The following is a 22,356-nucleotide window of genomic DNA, read 5'->3' on the forward strand; positions in this document are numbered from 1 at the left end:
TGACAACAAGTGGGTAAATTTAAATTACTATTTTCTCTGTAAATCTCTTCCTCAGTTGCATAGTTAGCTTCTGCTTTACACAAACAAATATTTGAATTTCTAATACTTTCCTTTTCCTCTCCCTGTCAGCTTTTTTATCCAGGGAAACCTACTTTCTCTCTTCTGACCATCCTACATGATCTGCTGTTTTGGTCTTATGTTCTTGTTGTTTGAGGAAAAAAGCTGGTCGAGTGGTTCGGGTGCTCTGGGATTCAGGAGACCTGGGTTCAACTTCTGGCTCTACCACAGATTTCTTGACCTTGGTCAAATCACCTTTTCTGTGCCTCTGCGTCCCATGTATATAATAGGGAAAATAGCACTGCCCTACCTCCCAGGGCTGCTGTGAGGATAACAGCATTAAAGATTGAGAGGTGTGCTGATACTCTGGTAATGGGGGCCATATAAGTAGTTTAGATAGATAATTAATCCATTAGCCAATCCTCACAACACCTCTGTGAGTAATTCTCCTGCTTTTACACCTGGGCAAACAGAGAGAGCAAGGTCAAGTGATTTGCACAAGTGGTTTATGTATGGAAGGGATGCATAAGCAAACCAGTATCCTATCCAGCTTTCTCTTTGCTCTGGAAAACACTTATGAACGTGGACTGAAAACCTAGGAGTCATGGAAGGCCCATAATGCTGTGAAATCAGTGTGATTGAGACTCGGAGACTGCACAGGGCCCCAGCAAGATTTTTGCTCCACAGAGCCAAGCTGTGAATCAGCCCTCACAACCTAGGTGTGAGTGGTCATGGGGCTGAATCTGTACAGCCCACACTAGTCACATCTGTGACAGTGGAGAGGTAGCTTCTCTAAGCCATATTAACAGGGTGACAGAACCACATCCAGCCCAAATAATTGGAGTTTGACACTCACAATTTAGCCCTATATGGCATCTCTAAACAAACTGCCCCGGAATGCTATGTAAAATATAAAGCTGTATTGTAATTTATCAAAACATAAAATAAAACCCATGGAAAATAATAAGGTAACCATAAAAAAAGAAAAGCAGAAACAAAACCTTGTGTAAAGAATCCCTGAGAGCCTTGGGAGGTGGGGGGGAGGGGGGAGAGGAGGGAGAATTTGTGACTTTTGACCCAGTGATGATAATAAATTGTCTTAAATTCTGGTCACCTCACTTCAAAACTACAGCTTAAACCACTGTGAACTGTGAAGAGGGTCACATCAGCAGGAAGGATTATTATGAGCAATTGAGGTTTAATTAACAGAGAATATGCCATTTGTGGGTTAGATATTACTGGCTGAAGGAGGCATCTAATCCCATGGAGGGGAAATATAAGGAACAACATTATCCTTCTCTTATGTCAATCATTATGAACACAAAGAGGCTGCAAAATTTTCTGGCTGCGAAGTACAGCATGTATTTGTACATTACAACATGTATTTGAAAATATACACATGCAGCTGAAATAGAATGTTTTTTTGATAAATGGCTTTCCTACTCAAGCTAACTTTACAAATGCTTTACAAAGTAGGGAGCTAGATACTGGAAGAGCAGTGGCTAAGCAAACTTGGCATCCAAAAAGGGCCTGATTTTCCCAAGTATGAACAAGTATTTAATATGTGCATGCAGATTAGGGCTTGTCTACCCTGGCACGTTTCTGCACAGTAAAGCAGCTTTCTGCACTCAAACTGCAGACATGTACACACTGCCAGGCCAATTTGTGCGCAGAAACTCCTCAGTTGCAGTGCTGCAAAAAACCCACCTTGACGAGAGTCGTAAGGCTATTTGCGCAGAGGCTCCAGCGCTCTATTGCCAGTGTAGACACTTGATTGCTTTCTGTGCTGTAATTGGCCTCCGGAACTGTCCCGTAATGCCTCAAGTGACTGCTCGGCTCATTGTTTTGAGCTCAGCTGCCCTGGAGACATGCGCCCCTCCCCTTTCAAAGCGCTGTTTCTGACAGCCCTTGCATGCTGATCTGCTCCGGGACACACAGCAAACCATTAATGTGGAATGCTCGTGCTGTTGAACACAGAGGCAGGTGTGCGTGAGCATGTGTGTGCGCGTTATGCAGAGAGCCCAGGAAGAGAGGTGGGGCCTGATGCTGGAATTTGCCCCTCCCCCGTCTCAGGACTGGTTTCTTCCTGTCTCTCTCTGAACTTACAAAACAGCATGCTGACACACTCTCTGTCCCCCCAAACACATTCACTCTCTCTCCCCCACTTCAGACACACACACACACACACTCCTCCCTCCCCAACTTCAGTTGAAAAGCAGCTGGCAATGTAGTAGGATGCCCATGGAACAATGGGATTGAGAAACCTGCATCATCTGACCCTGTGCCTGCCCCATGAGGCATTGCAAACTCTTCCCAAAGTACCCTGTGGTCAGTTGCACAGGATAGCTACCACAATACACTGCTGTCTTTGCCATTGCAAAAGCTGCTAATGTGGATGCGCTCCAGCGTCACAAGGAGCACAGTGTGGATACACAACAGTGGTTTAATTCCAGTGTTTTAGTAAAAGTGGTATAACTTGTGGTGCAGAAACTTACCAGTATAGACATACCCTTAGGCACAATTACTGCACTTTGATGCAAACTTGGTAACTGTACATGCAAACAGCTAGTTACATGTTTGCACATACAGTTATTCAAATTAAACACTTTGGGCAATTAAAATTCCAGAAGCTACCAGATAATCTGATGGAACAATGAGATGCCAAACTCCATGTGTGCATGCAGCACACTTTTTTTATTATTATTGTTTTTAAACATCCGAACAGATTGCATTTTCCAGGAGCATGAACATGCTTACATGTTCCGAGTGATTTTCTCAAACCACTAAAAACATTTATACACTCAAATTTCAAAATTAAATAAAAATTTGCAAAAATTACCAATCTCCAGCCCAAAGTTAATGTTTTAGGCATTAAGGAATCTTGAAAAATGGTGCTCAGAAAAGAATTTAACTAAAAGCTTCACAGAGAACAACCATTAGGACCTTCCACATAAGCTTAATATCAGACTCCAGTAAATTTAAAACAAAAAAATGGAAACTTCACTAAATCACCACGTACTCATTCGCTCCACTTCCCTCTTTCCACCAACATTCTCATTGCCCTGATATTTGTGCACAAACAGCAGTTTCTCCTGTTTAATCAGTCGGCTTCTCCTGCCAGTCTTAGGCATGGCCTACATTAGGATTTTACATCCACACCCGAGAGATGTAGCTAAACCGACCTAACCCCTAGTGTACATGGCACAAGGTCGAATGAAGAATTCTTCTGTTGACCTACCTACTACCTCGTGGGGACGTGCATTACCTACCATCAGCGGAAACAGTGTCTACACTGAAGTGTGACAACAGCACTGCTGTAGTGTTTTAAGTGTTTTAAGCAAATAGCGTAGCTGAAGTCGAAGTATCTTGGATCGAATTACCTGGGGTCCAGATGGCGCGGGATCGACGGCCGCGGCTCCCCCGTCGACTGCGCTACCGCCGCTCGCTCTGGTGGAGTTCCGGAGTTGACCGTGAGCGTGTTCGGGGATCGATATATCGCGTCTTAACGAGATGCGATATATCGATCCCGGATAAATCGATTGCTACCCGCCGATACGGCGGGTATTGAAGACGTACCCTTAGAGTCATCACAATTCACTCTGTCATCACTTTCAAAGAGATCTAAGCTAACTGGAAAAAGGAACGCCTCTTCTGGAAGAAGCACGTCCCGTCCACACAGATAGTTATACCAATATAACTATAATGGTATAGTTCCGCTGGTAATTTTCTACATGTAGATAAACTTTTTGTCACATCACAATCACTTCCACAGTGTTTAATGCTGATGTTACAAATACTGAATCAAGTACTCCATAAAATAGGAGAATGAGGATAAGCTGAAACGAAACAGCTTCAGTTTATGCACTTATTTTGTTAATTAGAAATAATGAAACCAGGAAAAAACAAAGGAAACTGGAAACTTAAAATATAGTCAATATAAAAAAAAAAAAAGTATTTTCACCTTCTCTCTTTTAAATGTTTCTCTCTCCTGTGTCACTTTGTGAAAGACCCATACAAACTGGAGATATCAACAAGCTAGCTGAATATAGAGGGAAACAGTGAAACTGGACTACTACACCAAGTGCTGTCAAATTCACAAAACAAACAAGTAGATGCATTTTTTTCTTTAATCTCATTTATCACAATCTCCGGTATAATTTCTGTAAGAGGGGAGCTTTGAAAAATATTGGGCTCCTGGCTACACATAAATTATGACTTGACTTTCACCAATATGGACTCCAGCAGGAGTTTAGCCTGAATAAGACATGCTGAATAGGGCACATGGTATTTTAGGATGATCCAGCTGTATTTCTTTTGCAGACAAATGGTATTTGTTTGTTAAATATATGGGCAATGTTGTGTGATAGCTTGTTGTTCTTCATCACTCCCCTGGATATGCTAATCAAGGGAACACTTCTCAACCCTTCTGAGAATGAAAAATACCTTAGGTGGTGCTGATGGAAGCAGTGGTGCAGATCAACATGACAGACAGTAATTGCTTTACAAGTATATCTGAATGCTAGCTCACCCATTCACTCACCCACGCATATATGCCATGAAATATTCTTTTCACTGCGGTAAGATGAAAACCTTTTGAAAAAAAAACCTCTTAAAAAGATTTAAAAATGTGTTCATACAGGTATATGACGTGCAGGGAAAATGGCTAAATTGTGCTTCAATTAAAATAGAGCAGCACAAGTAACTCTCAGCTAAGGTCCTGTGGATAAGTGTATAGGATTCTGTATCTTAATTTGTTTTAAATTTATTATTTATCGGGGTAGGCTGCAACTGTCCATGGGCAACTGAGAATATCTGTCAAGCCAGAGTGATGTACTGTAGTCTAACGAAATTTTTACCGTTCCAAAATACAATTGTAATAGGAAACAATTTAAAACAAAAGTGATGGTCTATTACTGTAAGCAAACCAAGTAAGCAACATAACATTTGTTATACTTACAGAGGTTAAAGCTTCTACGTTGGCACCAGTGAGACAGAGGTACCTGACAACATCAAGGATTCCATTATTTGCTGCCAGATGTAAAGGTGTTCGTCCATACTAAGAGGGGGAGAAAAAATAAGTTAACTTTCTGTTGATGATGCGCAGAGAGCCTGACTTTCAGGTATGTTTATTCTATGCTAGAGACGCACCTGGCTACTGTATACATGTACCTACACAATTAAGGACTGGAAAAAAATTAGGTTAATTTGATTAATTTTATACTCTAAGTTTAAAAATTGAGCACAACTAATTTAAAGTCTGATTTAATCAAAAATAAGATTTGAATATGGGACACTTAATTAAGTAAGTCAGATCTACAACATTTATGTGAAATGCCCTAAAATTTTCACTGGTGAGTGAGGATTTCTCTCTGACTCCCAGAAACATTAAAAAGCAGTTTGAATAGCTAAATATCGACTGTTCCTGCAACATTGGCTCCATAAGCTTGGCAGCTGTGGATTCTCCTCCACAGTCACATATTGATGAAAGTGAACAAAAGAGGAGGGGAGTTAAGGAGATGCCTGCTCTGCAAGCCCAAAAGGTCACCGCTCCCTGAGAATGCCAGTGACAGAAAACGTCTACAGGCAAGAATATTAAGGAATAGGGTAACAGTACTTGTAAACCTGCAAGAGAGCAGAGTACGCTGAGGAGCACTGTGAACCAAAACTTTTCTGAAAACACTAAAAAGACTAGAGCAGATGGGTGGTGGAAGTGGAAGACAGGAGAGAGTTTGAAAATTAGAAAATGAATGGATGAAGTAAGGACATGGAAGCAAAAGAGTCCAGATAGTAATTTAGGATCTAGAATATACAGGGACGATCTTTAAGAATATAGAAATATGGGATTTACTAATAAGAATGGTACCATTCTGTTGTCAGGAGGACAATGACTGCTGAATGAAATCATTGTCATCCTGACCACCGCAGTCTGCTAGCTTGTCTTCTCTCATCTTTACTTTCTACAGTATTAAATTATTATTTTGTAAGAGCCTCACACTCCCATGTCTTAGTTGTTCCTGATTCTCTCTCACTAATGCGGTGGTCCTCGCATCATCCACTTCTTATCTCTTTCCTGTTCATATCAATAGACCTGTCTTTGCAACATTTTCTGTTTGTATCTCCTCTCTGCATCGACTTGTGTGTCATCTTTCTCTCTTCTATAATTTCTCTGCTGTGACCTTAAATGCTTCCTTCTCAGAAGTAAACATTTTTTCTCTTTTATTGTAGTAATAGGATTCCATGATTATGACTTTTAAAGTCTCTAACATAGTAAAAAATATTAACTGGAAAGATCTCTCCCCCCCACCCCCAAATATATCAATATGAAGCTCTAGGGCACATGTCAGCAAGTCAGCATCTTGCATTTATACTGGTAGATGTCATTTGTGGACACAAGATAAATGCTTCATTAAGTTAACTGGTTCACATAGTAGGGCTTGTTTTTCAAGATAATGGCACTATCTCCGTATGCTATATGAAGAGAGCTCTTCTCTTCTAAAGACCTGGAATCCAAAGTCCATTCCACTCGCACACTCTACTACAGCTTTAAAGAGTAACAAGACAAAAATCCTTAACCATATGTGGAAGGCTTCCTGGTCCATTTACTTTTAGGTGTTTATTTTTTTCCACCTTATTTCTTTGAGGCCAGCCAAAGATTCTCAGTCATGAAAAGAGGTGCTAATCCAGCCTTGGGCTGTATTAACCCACCTTCCCAAAAATGTGTTCTCAACCATGGATCTGCATTTAATTGCCTGATCAGTCACGCTTAAGCTAACACTAGGGGGTGGAGAGCTCATTATAATAAGCTTTCCACTTGGCAGCTGCTGATCTTTAGATTTAAAAAAAATATTGATTGCACTGGGCCAGACTTTTAAGCCCAAAATCCACCACCTTCCATAGCTTTGTGCAGCACAGAAGATCACAGAGCTTTTGTAATGAATGGAAACAATTAGCAATATTGTATTACAATAATACTTTTATGTTTTTCTAAGAACTATAACACCTTTTAAAATAAATGAATCACAAAGGACAGCACAAAGACCTCTACAATTAATTGTTTTAAACTTAGTGGGATATAAAAACTGCATGATATTGCAGTATTCTCCCACCTTTGCATAATTAGACATTCAAAGCAAAATACCAAGCACTAGCCACACAGTATGTCAGCAAAGTCTAATGGCTGACATTAAAGATTTACAAACTAGCAACAGGAAAAATTCCGGAAGCGGGTTACTGTTATTTAACGATCCTAGGCAGAAAGCTAAAATACCAAACCTGTTAAGAATTATATTTAGTTTTCATACACCGCATTCAGCTCTATTGCAATGAGAGGGGCCAACAAAGCACTAGTAACTTGACTATCTGAGACACAATGCTATTGCGGGAGAAGGGATAGCTCAGTGGTTTGAGCATTGGCCTGCTAAACCCAGGGTCGTGAGTTCAATCCTTGAGGGGTCCATTTAGGGAACTGGGGTAAAAATCTATCTGGGGATTGGGTCCTGCTTTGAGCAGGGGGTTGGACTAGATGAGGGTTTTTTAATATATAGAAGTACTCATTAACAGTTCTATAAGTAAATCATAATTATTAATAATCATCTTTATTACTTAATTTAATACTCCTTTAGACTACCAACAGAATATGAAGTATACAGCATTCCATCCACTCCCTGTTGCCTAAACATCATCTGCAAGAAGTAAAGCCATACTACCAGACAAACAAGTTGGCACGTATATTAACATTAGGACAGAACAGAAAAGTTTACTGATGCAACTAAATTCAGTTTGTCTCTTTCCGCATGGATTTTCAATTATTATCTCAACTGCTCTAAAGTTAACCACAGCTCTACCTTTTTAAGTTCTTGAAAATGTTTTCTATTTGCACTTTGAAAAATAAAAGGATTTTTATACAATAATTGTTATAAATTAAGAGAAGCTCAGCCACCCAAAAAGGTAAGATATTTAACAGAGAAGTTCTGTACCAGCACTGTTTTTTGTTTACCTTATTTGTAACATCCAAATTACAACTTGCTTCACAGAGTGCTATCACAATAGGGACATTCCCATCTTTGCAGGCCACATGCATAGGGGTGTTACCATGTCTGTCTTGGAAATCTACAAAACATCCCTGACCGATGAGAGTTTTAACTACTTCCATTTGACATCTTCTCACTGCAAGATGCAGGGCTATGTGTCCATCCTGAAATCACAAGACAACTGGTCAGTCACATTCAAAAAAAATCTGACCATTATGAAGTGATTTATACAAATACAAGTATTTTTCCACAGATGTGTGGTAATTTAATTATAGTAGTGTGTATTGTCCTGCCTTTTGGATCACAAGCCATAACAATTTTGTTTTCCCAGCACAAGTCTATTTCAAAACAAATCAACAGTTTTCCCTGAAAGTGGTACCGTGGCTAAGACATACTAGTGCAAGTGTTTGTTGCCAGAAGGTGGCCAATGCAAAAGTCACACAATCTGCTTAGAGAATGGTAGCTTCTGAGTGGAGCAGCTCCTTCTTTATCTGAAACAACTTGGGAGTGGGAGGGTAGCAGGACTCAAAAGTGATTCCATTTAATTCTCTTATAAGCAAAATGTTTTATCAGTGGCACGCAGCAGACCTTTGAGATCAGCACTGTTTAAATGCAATAGAAACTCCAGAAATAATAATAATAACTACCATGACCAGTATGTTAATATAAACAATGAAACTCAAGATTTCTTCAATACCAGTCATGAGAGGAAAAAATAATTCTGAATTAGTGCGACTGTTAAAAAGCTGTAGTTTAGACTGTTGGAAAACAAATGATTTATTCTCTTGATCTGACACACAGGCATTGAAGGCAAGTGATAAACCCATTGCCTTTTGTCCTTTAAAAATGAATAGCTTATTGCCAGTTACAAGAGTCAATATTTCAGTTATTTTCTGTATAAAGAATGTGTGTCAGCCATAAAGTGTGATGGACAGATAAACAGATTTAATAAGGTGGTATTACATGAATACAGACATAATAATGGAATGGTTATTTCCAATATGAATGAACAAATCAGTCAGCAACTTTTAGAAGCAGCCATCAAATTTCTCTTTATAATCCATTAGAGAGCTTATATTTTAAAAAAGAATGATGGCTTGAAGCAGTCAAATGAAGTATTTTAAAGAAAGTAATTTAGAGGTATAAATAGTCCTGTATCACTCACGTCCTCTGCATATAATTCCTGACTAAATGTGACTCATTCACCCGTAACTAACCTTGTCTGTTGCATCAAGGTCAGCTCCGTGTTCTGCCAAGCATTCCACAATATCATGGTAACCTCTAGCTGATGCTGTCAGGAGTGGAGTTTCCCCTTCTTTGTTTTTAATGTTCACATTACAACCTGCCTCACAAAGTGCTTTGGCAACAGAGTAGTAGCCATGCCAAGCAGCACAGTGCAAAGGAGTTTCTTCTTCCTATCAATAATGACAAATCAAAATAAAAAACAGCTGAAACTATGTGCTAGCAGTGCCCAATCCTCAGCTTGTACTGTAAAACCAGAAGAAGGGGAAAGAAAAGAAATCTGTCTATTAAAGTTAAATCCTACAAAATGATTTAGCATCACTATTATTTATTAAACTAACTTTCTCAATGTGGGCGTACTTCACCCTGACACACACAATGATTGTGATAACTCAATAGCTTCTCTTAAGCATCTGGATTCCAGGAATACAGATTTCTCAGTACAAAACGTAACAGTGATACCTGACTTGCCTGCAAATACTGGCACCACTGTCTTGCTGTTTCCATGCAACTGAAGCTAATTATTTACCTAGGTTCTCTCATTTGAAAACATGTCCTCATTCATATGGAACTATTTCACTTATGTAGGGATTAGGCAAGTGGTTGAAACAAAAAATTTGGAGTGAACTCCAGTATTCAATTTCCAGATCTGAGTGTGATTTGCCTTCCACAAGTTATTTAAGGTTAAAGATTTTAAAGCATACTTAAGTGACTTAAAAGCATAAGCCCCAGTTTCAAAAGTGACTAAGGAAGCTAAGACGTGTTAAAATATTTATCTTTAAGCTCTTTGAGCCTCATAACATTGTTATGGGGCTAACTTAAGGTTTATCAGAGACATCCAAATGTTCTACAAAAGATGCAGTTGTAAGTGCAACGGGTTATAACAACAACAAAGCAGTTAAGATTAAAAAGAAGGGTCCTTCTGCAAAAAGACAAGGGCAATGGGACTGTAGATGTAACCTCCTCACCCCTCCATTGAGCTAGAAGGGAAGGGACTTGGCAGATACTCGAAGCTCATACTACAGGCGATCATACTCAGTAGAGAGGACGCAAGCTTTCCATGGTAACTGGAGGAATAACAGTCAGTCATATGAAGCCTTTAGACATGCGTGTATGGGGATGGCCTCAGCTGACAGACTGAGAAAGGGTTGGTTTTGCAATTTTCGCCTGCTGCCCTGTTTCTGTGACTGCCCGAGTCTGTTCCAGATTCTCCCATTGCAGACAGTATTTTGAAAGAATTGAGACTGTCTGTAGGGAGAAGGAACTCCCAAGGACTGAGAGACACTCGAGCTTGGAAATTGTTTGAGTTTTTTGGATGATACATTTCCCTTTTCACCTGCCCCAAATGATAGCTGAAATATGTTAAACATGTCTTCTCTAAAGAAATGCATGTTTCTTCTCTGAGTTTAATAAGTTATCAAAATGATATCTATATAATTTTGATAACTAATTTGATAACATATATATATATATACACACACACACACACACATCTCAAATAAGGAGTTTATCGCTTTGGCTCATCATTTTTATCAGTCACAGAGAATTTTGGAAGGATCTGCTCCATAGCTGAGTCAATGGCCTGTCCAGGTGCTAGCTGAACCCATGAGGGTTGCACACAACTTGCACTTCTGCTGTGTAAACAGAGGTGCAGTTCTCTCCATCCTTAAGCTTCTGTAATTCATTTCAAGACACCTTGGCGTTCTATAAGGATAAAGGTAGCTTTCTCATGTACACAGTTTATGAACAGTCTCCATTTATTAGGAGGTAAAACACCAAAGTAGTTTTTATTTGAAACATGGCAGGGGGCTATAAGGCAAGACCGGAAGTTATGGTTGCTTATGCTGAATGAACTCATGTTTCTGATACTACCCACCTTGTCTTGAAAATTGGGATTGGACCCAATGCTGCAGAGATATTGAACCACATCTACATGACCATATCGAGCTGCCACATGGAGCGCTGTCTCTCCAGACTGCAATTATAGAGCAAGCACATTCAAGTGTTATTTCATATGTCACACTCCCATGAATGGAACATCAGTGCTCTGTGAGTTCCACTGGCTGCCTGGGAGTTTCTGGGTGGAATATGAAGTGTAGGTTTTAACATTTAATGCTCTAGATGGTTTTGGGCCCAATTACCTGAGAGACCACCTCTTCCCATGCCATACTGCCACAAATGCAGTCAGTGTAGACATTCAAGCTACAGCTCCCTTGTTATAAATGGGGGGAGCAACTGGCAGTGTGTGTTATCTGTGAAGGCCTTTCTTTTCTGGAATTTATTTCCCCACTGTTTGCCAGAGATCTGATCTGTCAACGTACTCTATGATCCATCTTTTCTCCCCGGTACTTGGGGATGTATGTCTAAGGGGATAGAATTTTTGCCTGGGCTACTGGAGGCGAAGGTGCTGTAATTATTTGAAGCTTGATTAGAAGCTTATTATGTTGTCATAGGACACTAAAAAGATAATATATGGTTTTTAAATGTTGTAACGGCTCCTAGAGCATAGAATAGAATTTTTATTCAGGTATTAACATCTTCCATAAAGCAAAATAAATAGTTTATTTAGGCCAGGCCTACACTAGAAACAGGCTGGCCACTACAAACCTGATACAGCTTATCCAGCCAAAGTAATGTTTTTGCCAGTACAGCTTGTACAAGTGCTCTGAGCAAAATAAGCTAAACTGGCAAAAGTACTTTTATGCTGGTACAACTGTGTCTATATGAGGACTCTTGTTGGCATAAAAATCAAATCCCTAACTGACCTTACTACAATGGCAAAAATGTCTAGTGTTGACCTGTCCTTAGTAACATTAGTGGAGATAAAGTAATTTTTCATTAGCTCTGAATTGCACTGAGCTTTGCTACATTCAATTTAATTTATAATTTTAAAAAAATTTCAAGACAAAATTATTTTCATTCAGGATAAATGAAAACAGAATCCTGATATTATCCTGGACATCAGTGGGGGATCCTCTTTATGAGAAACTGAAGCATTTTCATTAAGGAGCACGGAAAGTGCACTTATATACTTATCACACTCATATGCATGGGTTTATTTTCCCAATAAAAAGACCATCACTACAAGACTACAAAACTAGCTATATTATTATTGTCACTTGACTTACAAAGACAGCCTTTGATACATGGCATAGCTGAGGACTTCTTCCTCAACAACTAGATCTGTCTCACTGATGAAGGATTTATCTATACTGCAATCAAAGGTGTGATTGCAGCTCAGGTACCCAGGGATCTAGGAAGTAGGCCTGCCTGGGCTAGGGTTAGGGTTGAAGGAGGTTAGTTTCCCTGCCATAGGGTTAATGTTCTAGGAGATAGGTCTCCCGAGGCTAAGGTCAAGCTTCTAGGAGGTAGGTGTCCACAAGTCAGGATTAAGGTTCTAGAAGGTAGGCTTCCCCAGGATAGGGTTAGGGTTCTGGTTCTGAATGGTAAGCCTCTCTCAGCTAAGGCTAGGGTTGTAGAAGGTAGGCCTCCATGAGTTAAGGTTAGGGGCTCTAGATGGTAGGACTCCCTGTCGTAGGCGTAGCACTGTAAGATGTGGTTCTTTCACAGACAAAGGTTAGGTTTCTAGGACCTAGGCCTTCTTGGTCTAGGGTTATGATAGAAAGAAAAAGGTTTCCCTGGGCCTGGGCTAGGGTTGCATGAGGTTGGCCAACCCAAGCTTGGGCTAGGGTGCAGGAGGTCGCCCAGCCCGGGCTAGGGTTAGGGCTGCAGGAGGTCGGCCGGCCCGGGCTAGGGTTAGGTTTCTAGCACTAAGCACTCTGCAGGGTAGGTTTAGGTTTAGAAGAAGTAGACATTGCTAGGATAGGGATAGGGTTTGAGGCAGTGGGACTTCCCAGGTAAGGGTTAGGTTTCCAGGAGGTAGGTCTCCCAGGGTTAGGATTATGGTTCCAGGGGGTTAGCCTTATTTGGCTAGGCTTAGGGTTCTAGTACTAAGGCCTCCCAGGATTAGGGTTGCAGGAGGTAAGCCTGCCCCAGGCTAGGGTTAGGGTTCTAAGAGGCAGGCTGCCCCAGGCTAGGGTTAGGGATCTAGCACTAAGTGCTCGGCAAGATAGGTTTATTTTCCAGGAAGTAGGTGTCACCAGGTTAGGAGTAGGGGTGCGGAGGGCGTGCCTCCCCAGGCAAGGGTTGTGGGAGGTAGGCTTCCCTGGACTAAGGGAAGTTTCTATGAGTTAGGTCTCCCACAGCTAGGATTAGGGTTGTACTCTAAAATACAGTTGTTTATAAAAAATATACTCTCAGCATTTAAGTTGACAATGAAAAGAGCTTTTTCCTTACCTTATCCTTAACATCCAAAGGGCATTTACTCTCACAGAGAAATTTCAGAGTTTGTACATGACCATGTCGAGAAGCCCAGTAGACTGCATTAGATCCAGCCTGTTCAAAATATTTGATTATAAAAGTAATGAACAAAAATATTACCCTTCAGGATATTCACTAGGCTATAACTTTGTGCGCACTGCGCGCACACACACTGACGTATGTGCTGAACAACAGTAGACTCATCCACAGCCAAAATAAACCAATGAAACAATAAAACCAAGAAAATCTCCACAAGTTTTCCAGAAGAGCCAGGATTAGAGCTTTCATCAAAACCTTGACGTTTTGGTACTTCATGTCTGTTGAACAAGAATTAATATCAAATTATCTTAACATCCCCGTATTCTCTTAAAAGATAGTTTGCCAAGCTACTGGGGGTGGAAGGAAGAACCACCAAACAACACTTCATGGAGATAAATACTTTCCCAAATATTTTAAGTCAATACATAGTGATTTAACAAGTTAGTGGCTCAGGCAACTTACATTATTACAGCCAAAGCCACCACATAACACTTTTTAAAAAAGTATAAATGTTTTTCACAAAGAATCCCCATTATAGCCTTTGCGTTTTAATAGAAATGACAGCTCAAGTAATTAAACAGTACATTTATCATTCTGTAGCTGTTTGTTAAAAACACTCTGGCTAATTTGGTGTAAGAGAAATATTAAACTAATTCGATGAAGACAGTTTCTAAAATATAAACAACCTTTTAAGATTAATAACTTGAAATAATTTACTACATTAGCTGAAATAAAACCCACTATTATGATAGAAAACTCATTAGTAGCAACTAAAGATGTTAACAAAAGGAGAAAATTTATTTTTGTCTTTGTCTTTTTGCTATAGCAGAAACTAGATAACTGTATTCGCTAATAGTTTTTCTTTCTTTATTTCCATAAAAGATCTGTCATGACCTGCTTGTCTCCTGCTAAAATGTACTGGACTAAAGAGCACTTAAATAATTAATTACGACAAAATAGAATCCTGACCTTATCCTGAATATCAATACGGGATCCTCGCTTTATGAGTAACTGAAGCATCTGAATGTTTCCACAGCCAGCAGCAATTAGCAGTGGAGGTGTTCCATGCTGAAAACAAAGAATAAAAAATGGAACAATATTGTCTTTGGAGAGATTTGGATGTGGAGGGGAAGAGTGCTGAAATAGCAATTTGGACTTACAAATTTACAAAGGAACTACTGATTTTCTATATTATTGAGAGAAAGTCACATTTAAATAAATGGTCTACAGGGAATAATCTACAAACATGGGCCAGCGTTTTCAAATTAGGGTGCCTAAAATTAGGCTCTACATCTATATTTATGACCTAAATAAACACAACCTCATTTTCAAATGAGTTGGGCACCTGAAGTTCTCTTCTATTTAGGCTCCTAAATAAGGTTTTAGAAGTCTGAATATAAGCAATGGGCACATTATTTTAGAGATATATGCCATCTTCCTTCCTGCCTTATCTGGCAATTTCATGTGACTGCACCACGAAAACAGACCACAGAGATCTTCAAGATTTTTTTGGTAATGACATCATGTAAAAATCATCCCATCTCAGAAAACAGCTGAACAATACACATCATCTAACACTACCTATTAGGGCTGTCGGTTAATTGCAGTTAGCTCACACCATTAACTAAAAAAAATAATAATTAAAAATCACAATTAATTTCAGTTTTAATTGCATTATTAAACAGTAGAATACCAATTGAAATTTATTAAATATTTTTGGATGTTTTGCTACATTTTCATATATATTGATTTAAATTACAACACAGAATACAAAGTGTATACTGCTCACTTTATATTATTATTTTTATTACAAATATTTGCACTGTAAAAACAATAAACAAAAAATAGTATTTTTCAATTCACCTAAAGCAAGTACTGTAGTGCAATCTCTATCAGGAAAGTGTAACTTACAAATGTAGATTTTTTTTTTTTTGGTTACATAACTGCACTCAAAACCAAAACAATGCAAAACTTTAGAGCCTACAAGTCTACTCAGTCCTACTTCTTGTTCAGCCAATCGCCAAGACCAACAAGTTTGTTTACATTTACAGGAGACAGTGCTGCCCACTTCTTAATTACAATGTCACCAGAAAGTGAGAACAGGCGTTCACATGGCACTTTTGTAGCTGGCATTGCAAGGTATTTACATGCCAGATATGTTAAACATTCGTATGCCCCTTCATGCTTTAGCCCCCATTCCAGAGGACATGCTTCCATGCTGATGACGCTCGTCAAAAAAATAATGCATTAATTAAATTTGTGACTGAACTCCTCAGGGTAGAATTGTATGTCTCCGGCTCTGTTTTACCCGCATTCTGCCATATATTTCATGTTATAGTAGTCTCAGATGATGACTCAGCACATGTTCATTTTAAGAACAATTTTGCTGCAGATTTGACAAAATGCAAAGAAGGTACCAATGTGAGATTTCTAAAGATAGCTACAACATTCGACCTAAGGTTTAAGAATCTGAAGTGCCTTCCAAAATCTGAGAGGGATGAGGTGTGGACTCACTACTTTGGATTGTTATTGAGCAGAACCCGTCATCAGCATGGACGCATGTCCTCGGGAACAGTGGTTGAAGCATGATGGGACATATGAATCTTTAGCACATCTGGCATGTAAGTATCTTGCGACAAGTGGACTTGTAGGCTCTAAAGTTTTACATTGTTTTATTTTTGAATGCAGTTATTTTTAGTACATAATTCTACATTTGTAAGTTCAACTTTCATGATAAATTGATTGCACTACAGTACCTTTTAAAAAAAAAAATAGTCTTACAAACCCAATTTTTGCAAGTGAATTATCCAAACATACTCAATTTTAAAAAGGCTGTTCAAAGAGGAGGAACTGATGCCCTGAATCTGGGATTCAAAGGGAACATTTTAAATGCAGGTATCTTCACCTGCATTAAGAAATAGTTCCTAGCAAAAGCAAAGGTTGATTCCAAGAATAACACGTTTTAGGAGAGCAACTGCTCCAAGCTGTGCATTGGAAACATGAATGTGAGTAAATATATTACATCATCATTATATGGCTGTTAAAAATACAGTTACAAAAGTTTTCTTGTGTAATTTATTCGGATATGCACTAAACCATCCCTTAATCTTGCTCCCAATCCTGCAATCCTTTACTGTAGTCTTAAATAAATAAATAAAGTTATCAATTTGATAGTTGGATTTCACCCCCCAACAAATCCCTCTTGCATGCTCCTAACTAATATTCACTTTCTTTCCCTTCAAACACATCCCCTTCACACCAACACATACATTAAAGCCACTGGTATCCAGGCTGTCTCCTTTCCTGCCCACACCACACCAAGGATACATGATACATGTCCCACCCCACCCCACCTCCTCTATCAAATCACTGAAATGTAGGACTGGAAGGGACCTCAATAGGTCATCTAGTCCAGTCCCCTGGCATTGAGGCAAGACTATGTATTGCCTGACATCCCTGACAGATGTTTGTCTAACCTGTTCTTAAAAACCTCCAATGATGGAGACTCCAGAACCTCTCCCTAGATAATTGGTTCCAGTGCTTAACTACCCTGACAGTTACGAAGTTTTTCCTAATGTCCAACTTAAACCTCCCTTGCTGCAATTTAAGCCCACTACTTCTTGTCCTGTCCTCAATGATTAAGGAGAACAATTTATCACCCTCCTCTTTATAACAACCTTTTATGTACTTTAAGACTTATGTCCCCCCCCGTCTTCTCTTCTCTTCTCCACACTAAACAAACCTAATTTTTTCCATCTTTTCTCATAGGTCATGTTTTCTAGATATTTAATAGTTTTTGTTGCTCTTCTTTGGACTTTTTCCAATTTGTCCACTTCTTTCCCGAAGCGTGGTGCCCAAAACTGGACACAGTACCCCCAGTGAAGCCTTATTAGTGCTCAATAGAGTAGGATAATTACTTCTTGTGTCTTTCTGGCAACACTCCTATAATACATCCCAGAATGATGTTCACTTTTTTGCAACAGTATTACATTGTTGACTCATATTTAATGTGATCCACTATAGCCTCCAGTTCCTTTTCTGCAGCACTGCTTCTAAGGCATTCATTTCACATTTTGTATTTGTATTCCTTCCAAGTATAATAGTTTGCATTTGTCTTCATAGAATTTCATCTTATTTAATTCAGACCATTTCACCAGTTTGTCAAGATCATTTTGAATTCTAATCGTATCCTCCAAAGCACTTGCAACTCCTTCCAGTTTGCAAACTTTGTAAGTGTACTCTCCATGCCATTATCCAAATCATTTATGATTATATTTACTGTTTCCCCCATATGCACAAAGCTTTCTACCCTGTAAAAGAAGGATATTAGGTTGGTTTGTCATGGCTTGTTCCTGACAAATCCCTGCTGTTACTTATCAGCTTATTATCTTCTAGGTGCTTACAAACTGATTGACTGATTACTTGCTCCATTATCTTTCTGGAAATTGAAGTTAAGCTGACTGGTCAGTTAATTCCCTAGGTGGTTGTCCTTATTCCTCTTTTCATAGATGGACAAATACAGTACCTTTTTTCAGTCCTCTGGTATCTCTCCTGTCCTCTACAAATTCTTAAAAGATAATCATTAATGGCTCAGATTGCTCTTCAGCTAGTTCCTTAAGTATTCTAGGATGTATTTCATCAGGCCCTGCTGACTTTAAGATATTTAACTTGTCTAAGTAATTCTGAACTTGTTCTTTTCCTATTTTAGCCTCAGATCTTATCGTATTTACACTGATGTTTGCTATGTTAGTCAGCCGATCATTGCTACCTTTTTTGGTGAAAACACCACTTTGGCCTTTGCTATGTTTTCTGTTATTGTCTTTCCCTCCTCACTGAGTAATCAGCCTGTCCTTGGTCTTTCTCTTGCTTCTCATGTATTTGTAAAATGCTTTCTTGTTACCCTTTATGTCCCTAGCTAGTTTAATCTCATTTTGTGCCTTGGCCTTTCTAATTTTGTCCTTACATGCGTGTGTTTTTTTTATATTCATCCCTTGTAATTTGATCTAGTTCTCACTTTTTGTAGGACACTTTTTTTCCAGTTTCAGATCATTGAAGATCTCCTGGTTAAGCCAGTGTGGACTCTTATTATATTTCCTCTCTTTCCAATGCATAGATACAGCAAGTACTGCAAACACACACATACCCATTGAAAAAGGTACAGAAGGAGCTTTTCTCCCACCCTGTAGCCCATTGAACTCACAAAGGGCAGGCTCCTGCCGATGTCCTGCACACAGGTTCATGCACACCTGCATGTTCTCCTATGATGTTGGTATGGAAAGGGGAAGGTTTTGACTGGAAAATGAAGTAAACAACACTCCTTTCCCTGAATCCACCCCCACCCCACCAATTTCCATCATGATTTAAAATATTTGTGGTTATATTTAATTGCAAGTTTTAGGGATTTTTCTTTTTATTACCAAAACTTAAACTTTGTGCTGATTTTCAAGCAACAGTACTCCTTTACATTTCAGAGGCCTAGAAAAAAATATTACGACTTCCATATCCAGACAGTTTGAGAGGAATGAACAACGAACTCCTAACATAACTTTTCCTAGGACAGCTTACAAGCCATTTGACTGTTAGTCTTATTTCAAATATTACATTTCTATTTTATAGCCACATCTGTTTGTTCTTGTATAGAGTGATATCTGGCCCCCCCTACTTGTCGCAGCACAGACCTAACACCATACCTTGTTGGGTTGATTGACATCATAATTAGTCAGAGATCCCAGGAGATGCTGTAGTCCAGGAACATTGTCATCATTGATGGCATGAATGATGGCTTTCATCACAAATGAATCCTCCTCATCCTCATAGTTAACAAGGAAATAGAAAAAAAAACATCTTTTGCTTTCAAAATAATAATAGTAAAAAAAAATAAAAAATCCCCCAGTACCTGTCAGGATAAGCAAAGAAAATTAAAATTTCAAAGCACTGTACAGCCATTTAGCTGCAAGACTGGAAAAAGTAGTCACAAGAGTCACTCGGCTAAAATGTAGGAACACTGCTTGGAAAATTTACCCTAATAAGATGTGCATTTTTTCCACATCTGTACACATTATTTACTGCATGAGATTCCAGAGAAGTCTTTCTCCCACATTGTTTCCTTACTGGAATTTTCCATGTATCATCTAAATGGAGAGTTGTATAAAGTAAAGCTGAAGATGCAAGTTATGATAGGAACTTGTTAAAAAAATGCATCTAAAACAACAATATAAGATGCAGGTACAAACCTTGTACTTCCCAGGGATGATCTGTGTTCTCCATGAGTAAGTCAGCAAAAATTCACAGAAAAGAAAATCATGTAGCCTGATTTTTGAATCAATCTAATCTTCCTTATCCTGAGTTTATTAATGTTTTAAACACTAGCACTTGCCTGCTAAAGAGTTGGTGTGACATATCTTCAATGGTGACTCAGTGTTAAAAAGTACAGCAATAGGAGCAGGAGTAATATGGGTGTTAGAACAAATAGCACAAAAGCAGAACGATAAGAAAAGGACAGTGGAAGTGAGAACATGACTTGCACTGGAGGGATAACGGGAGGATAAAATGGGTAACAAAGAAGTCTCTGCAGAATTTTTGATTTTTAAGACTATTAATGCCAGAAAAAAGTATGTTTACTTCGTTCTAATGCATTAATGTTTAAGCTTTGCTGATCACAGGATATTTCCTAAAGACTGCATTAAAACCTGAAGAGCAAGCTAAAAAGAGAAAGCTTACGGATTTACAAGCTTCTAACTATAGCTCCCAAGGGCTTAAACCTAAAAGGCATACTCCTGCATAAACTGAAAAGAAGTTTGTTTGGCCTAGGGTCTAATGTACTCTCTGGGCCCATCCTGCAAGGTCAATAGGAGAGGAGGGTGCTCAACATCTCTCAAGGTATGTAAACATTGAAATTGGGAGATGTGATTGCAGCTTGTGCAGACATACCAGAGCTAGCTTTGATCTACCTAGCTAGTTCAAGTACCAATAGCACTATAACTACAGCAACAGGGGTGGTGGCCTGGGCTAGCTTCCTGAGTAGAACCCTGGGTACATATTCAAGTAGCTAGCCCATGCCCCCAATGGCTACACTGCCATTGTCATCCAAGCTACCTTTGATCTAACTAGATCAAAGCTAGTTCAGGTATGTCTACACATGCTGCAATCACATCTCCTGATTTCAATGTAGACATTTTGGGACCGGCTCTGTTTAATATCTTCATCAACAACTTAGATATTGGCATAGAAAGTATGCTTATTAAGTTTGCAGATGATACCAAACTGGGAGGGATTGCAACTGCTTTGGAGGACAGGGTCATAATTCAAAATGATCTGGACAAATTGGAGAAATGGCCTGAGGTAAACAGGATGAAGTTTAATAAAGACAAATGCAAAGTGCTCCACTTAGGAAGGAACAATCAGTTTCACACATACAGAATGGGAAGAGACGGTCTAGGAAGGAGTATGGCAGAAAGGGATCTAGGGGTTATAGTGGACCACAAGCTAAATATGAGTCAACAGAGTGATGCTGTGGCAAAAAAAGCAAACGTGATTCTGGGATGCATTAACAGGTGTGTTGTGAGCAAGACACAATAAGTCATTCTTCCGCTCTACTCTGCGCTGGTTAGGCCTCAGCTGGAGTATTGTGTCCAGTTCTGGGCACCGCATTTTAAGAAAGATGTGGAGAAATTGGAGAGGGTCCAGAGAAGAGCAACAAGAATGATTAAAGGTCTAGAGAACATGACCTATGAAGGAAGGCTGAAAGAATTGGGTTTGTTTAGTTTGGAAAAGAGAAGACTGAGAGGGGACATGATAGCAGTTTTCAGGTATCTAAAAGGGTGTCATAAGGAGGTGGGAGAAAACTTGTTCATCTTAGACCCTAAGGATAGAACAAGCAGCAATGGGCTTAAACTGCAGCAAGGGAGGTTTAGGTTGGACATTAGGAAAAAGTTCCTAACTGTCAGGGTGGTTAAACATTGGAATAAACTGCCTAGGGAGATTGTGGCATCTCCATCTCTGGAGATATTTAAGAGTAGGTTAGATAAATGTCTATCAGGGATGGTCTAGACAGTATTTGGTCCTGCCATGAGGGCAGGGGACTGGACTCGATGACCTCTCGAGGTCCCTTCCAGTCCTAGAGTATATGAGAGTCTATATCCAAACTTACACTTGCAGATTAAGTATCAGAGAGGTAGCCGTGTTAGTCTGGATCTGTAAAAAGCAACAGAGAGTCCTGTGGCACCTTTAAGACTAACAGATGTATTGGAGCATATGCTTTCGTGGGTGAATGACCACTTTGTCGGGTGCAGATTGACCTTTAGGTCTTTAAAAATCCCTCTTACATTCAGAAAGAGTATAACAAATTAATTAAAAATGCCCTCCTGTCTGCATTTCACTTGACATTGCTGTCAACTATAGAACTTGTGTGCAACTAGAAGTTTGCCCTTTCTGAATCATCCTGTTCTTCTTGACTAATTCAGAAGGTCAAGTAGACCAGTCCAGGGGAGAAAGGGAGGAACAGTTGCTATGGTAATAAATCAGGATGTTGGAAACACCGCATTAGAGAATCATAAGCATGTTTGTTTGCATTTCTATAGCACCTGTCATCTTGAACTTTTTCCACAAGTTATACAGACACACCGCTGATATGCAGCTGCTAGCTACATCTGAAGTTGGAATGCAGGAA

The 22,356-nt window shown here is 39.3% G+C and overlaps 1 protein-coding gene across 1 annotated transcript in view; it reads right to left on the minus strand.

Annotated features, from left to right (window-relative positions):
• Positions 1 to 22,356, minus strand: part of DAPK1 (death associated protein kinase 1) — a 128,959-nt gene that overhangs the window by 25,966 nt on the left and 80,637 nt on the right. The window contains exons 12-18 of the mRNA XM_065406990.1: positions 19,379 to 19,498; positions 14,658 to 14,756; positions 13,626 to 13,724; positions 11,206 to 11,304; positions 9,305 to 9,502; positions 8,054 to 8,251; positions 5,015 to 5,113 (exon numbers count right to left, since the gene is read on the minus strand). Coding sequence (XP_065263062.1) covers positions 5,015 to 5,113; positions 8,054 to 8,251; positions 9,305 to 9,502; positions 11,206 to 11,304; positions 13,626 to 13,724; positions 14,658 to 14,756; positions 19,379 to 19,498 — 912 coding nt within the window. The remainder of the gene's footprint in view (positions 1 to 5,014; positions 5,114 to 8,053; positions 8,252 to 9,304; positions 9,503 to 11,205; positions 11,305 to 13,625; positions 13,725 to 14,657; positions 14,757 to 19,378; positions 19,499 to 22,356) is intronic.

The sequence above is a fragment of the Emys orbicularis genome, chromosome 6, assembly GCF_028017835.1.
Source record: "Emys orbicularis isolate rEmyOrb1 chromosome 6, rEmyOrb1.hap1, whole genome shotgun sequence".
Taxonomy (NCBI): domain Eukaryota; kingdom Metazoa; phylum Chordata; order Testudines; family Emydidae; genus Emys; species Emys orbicularis.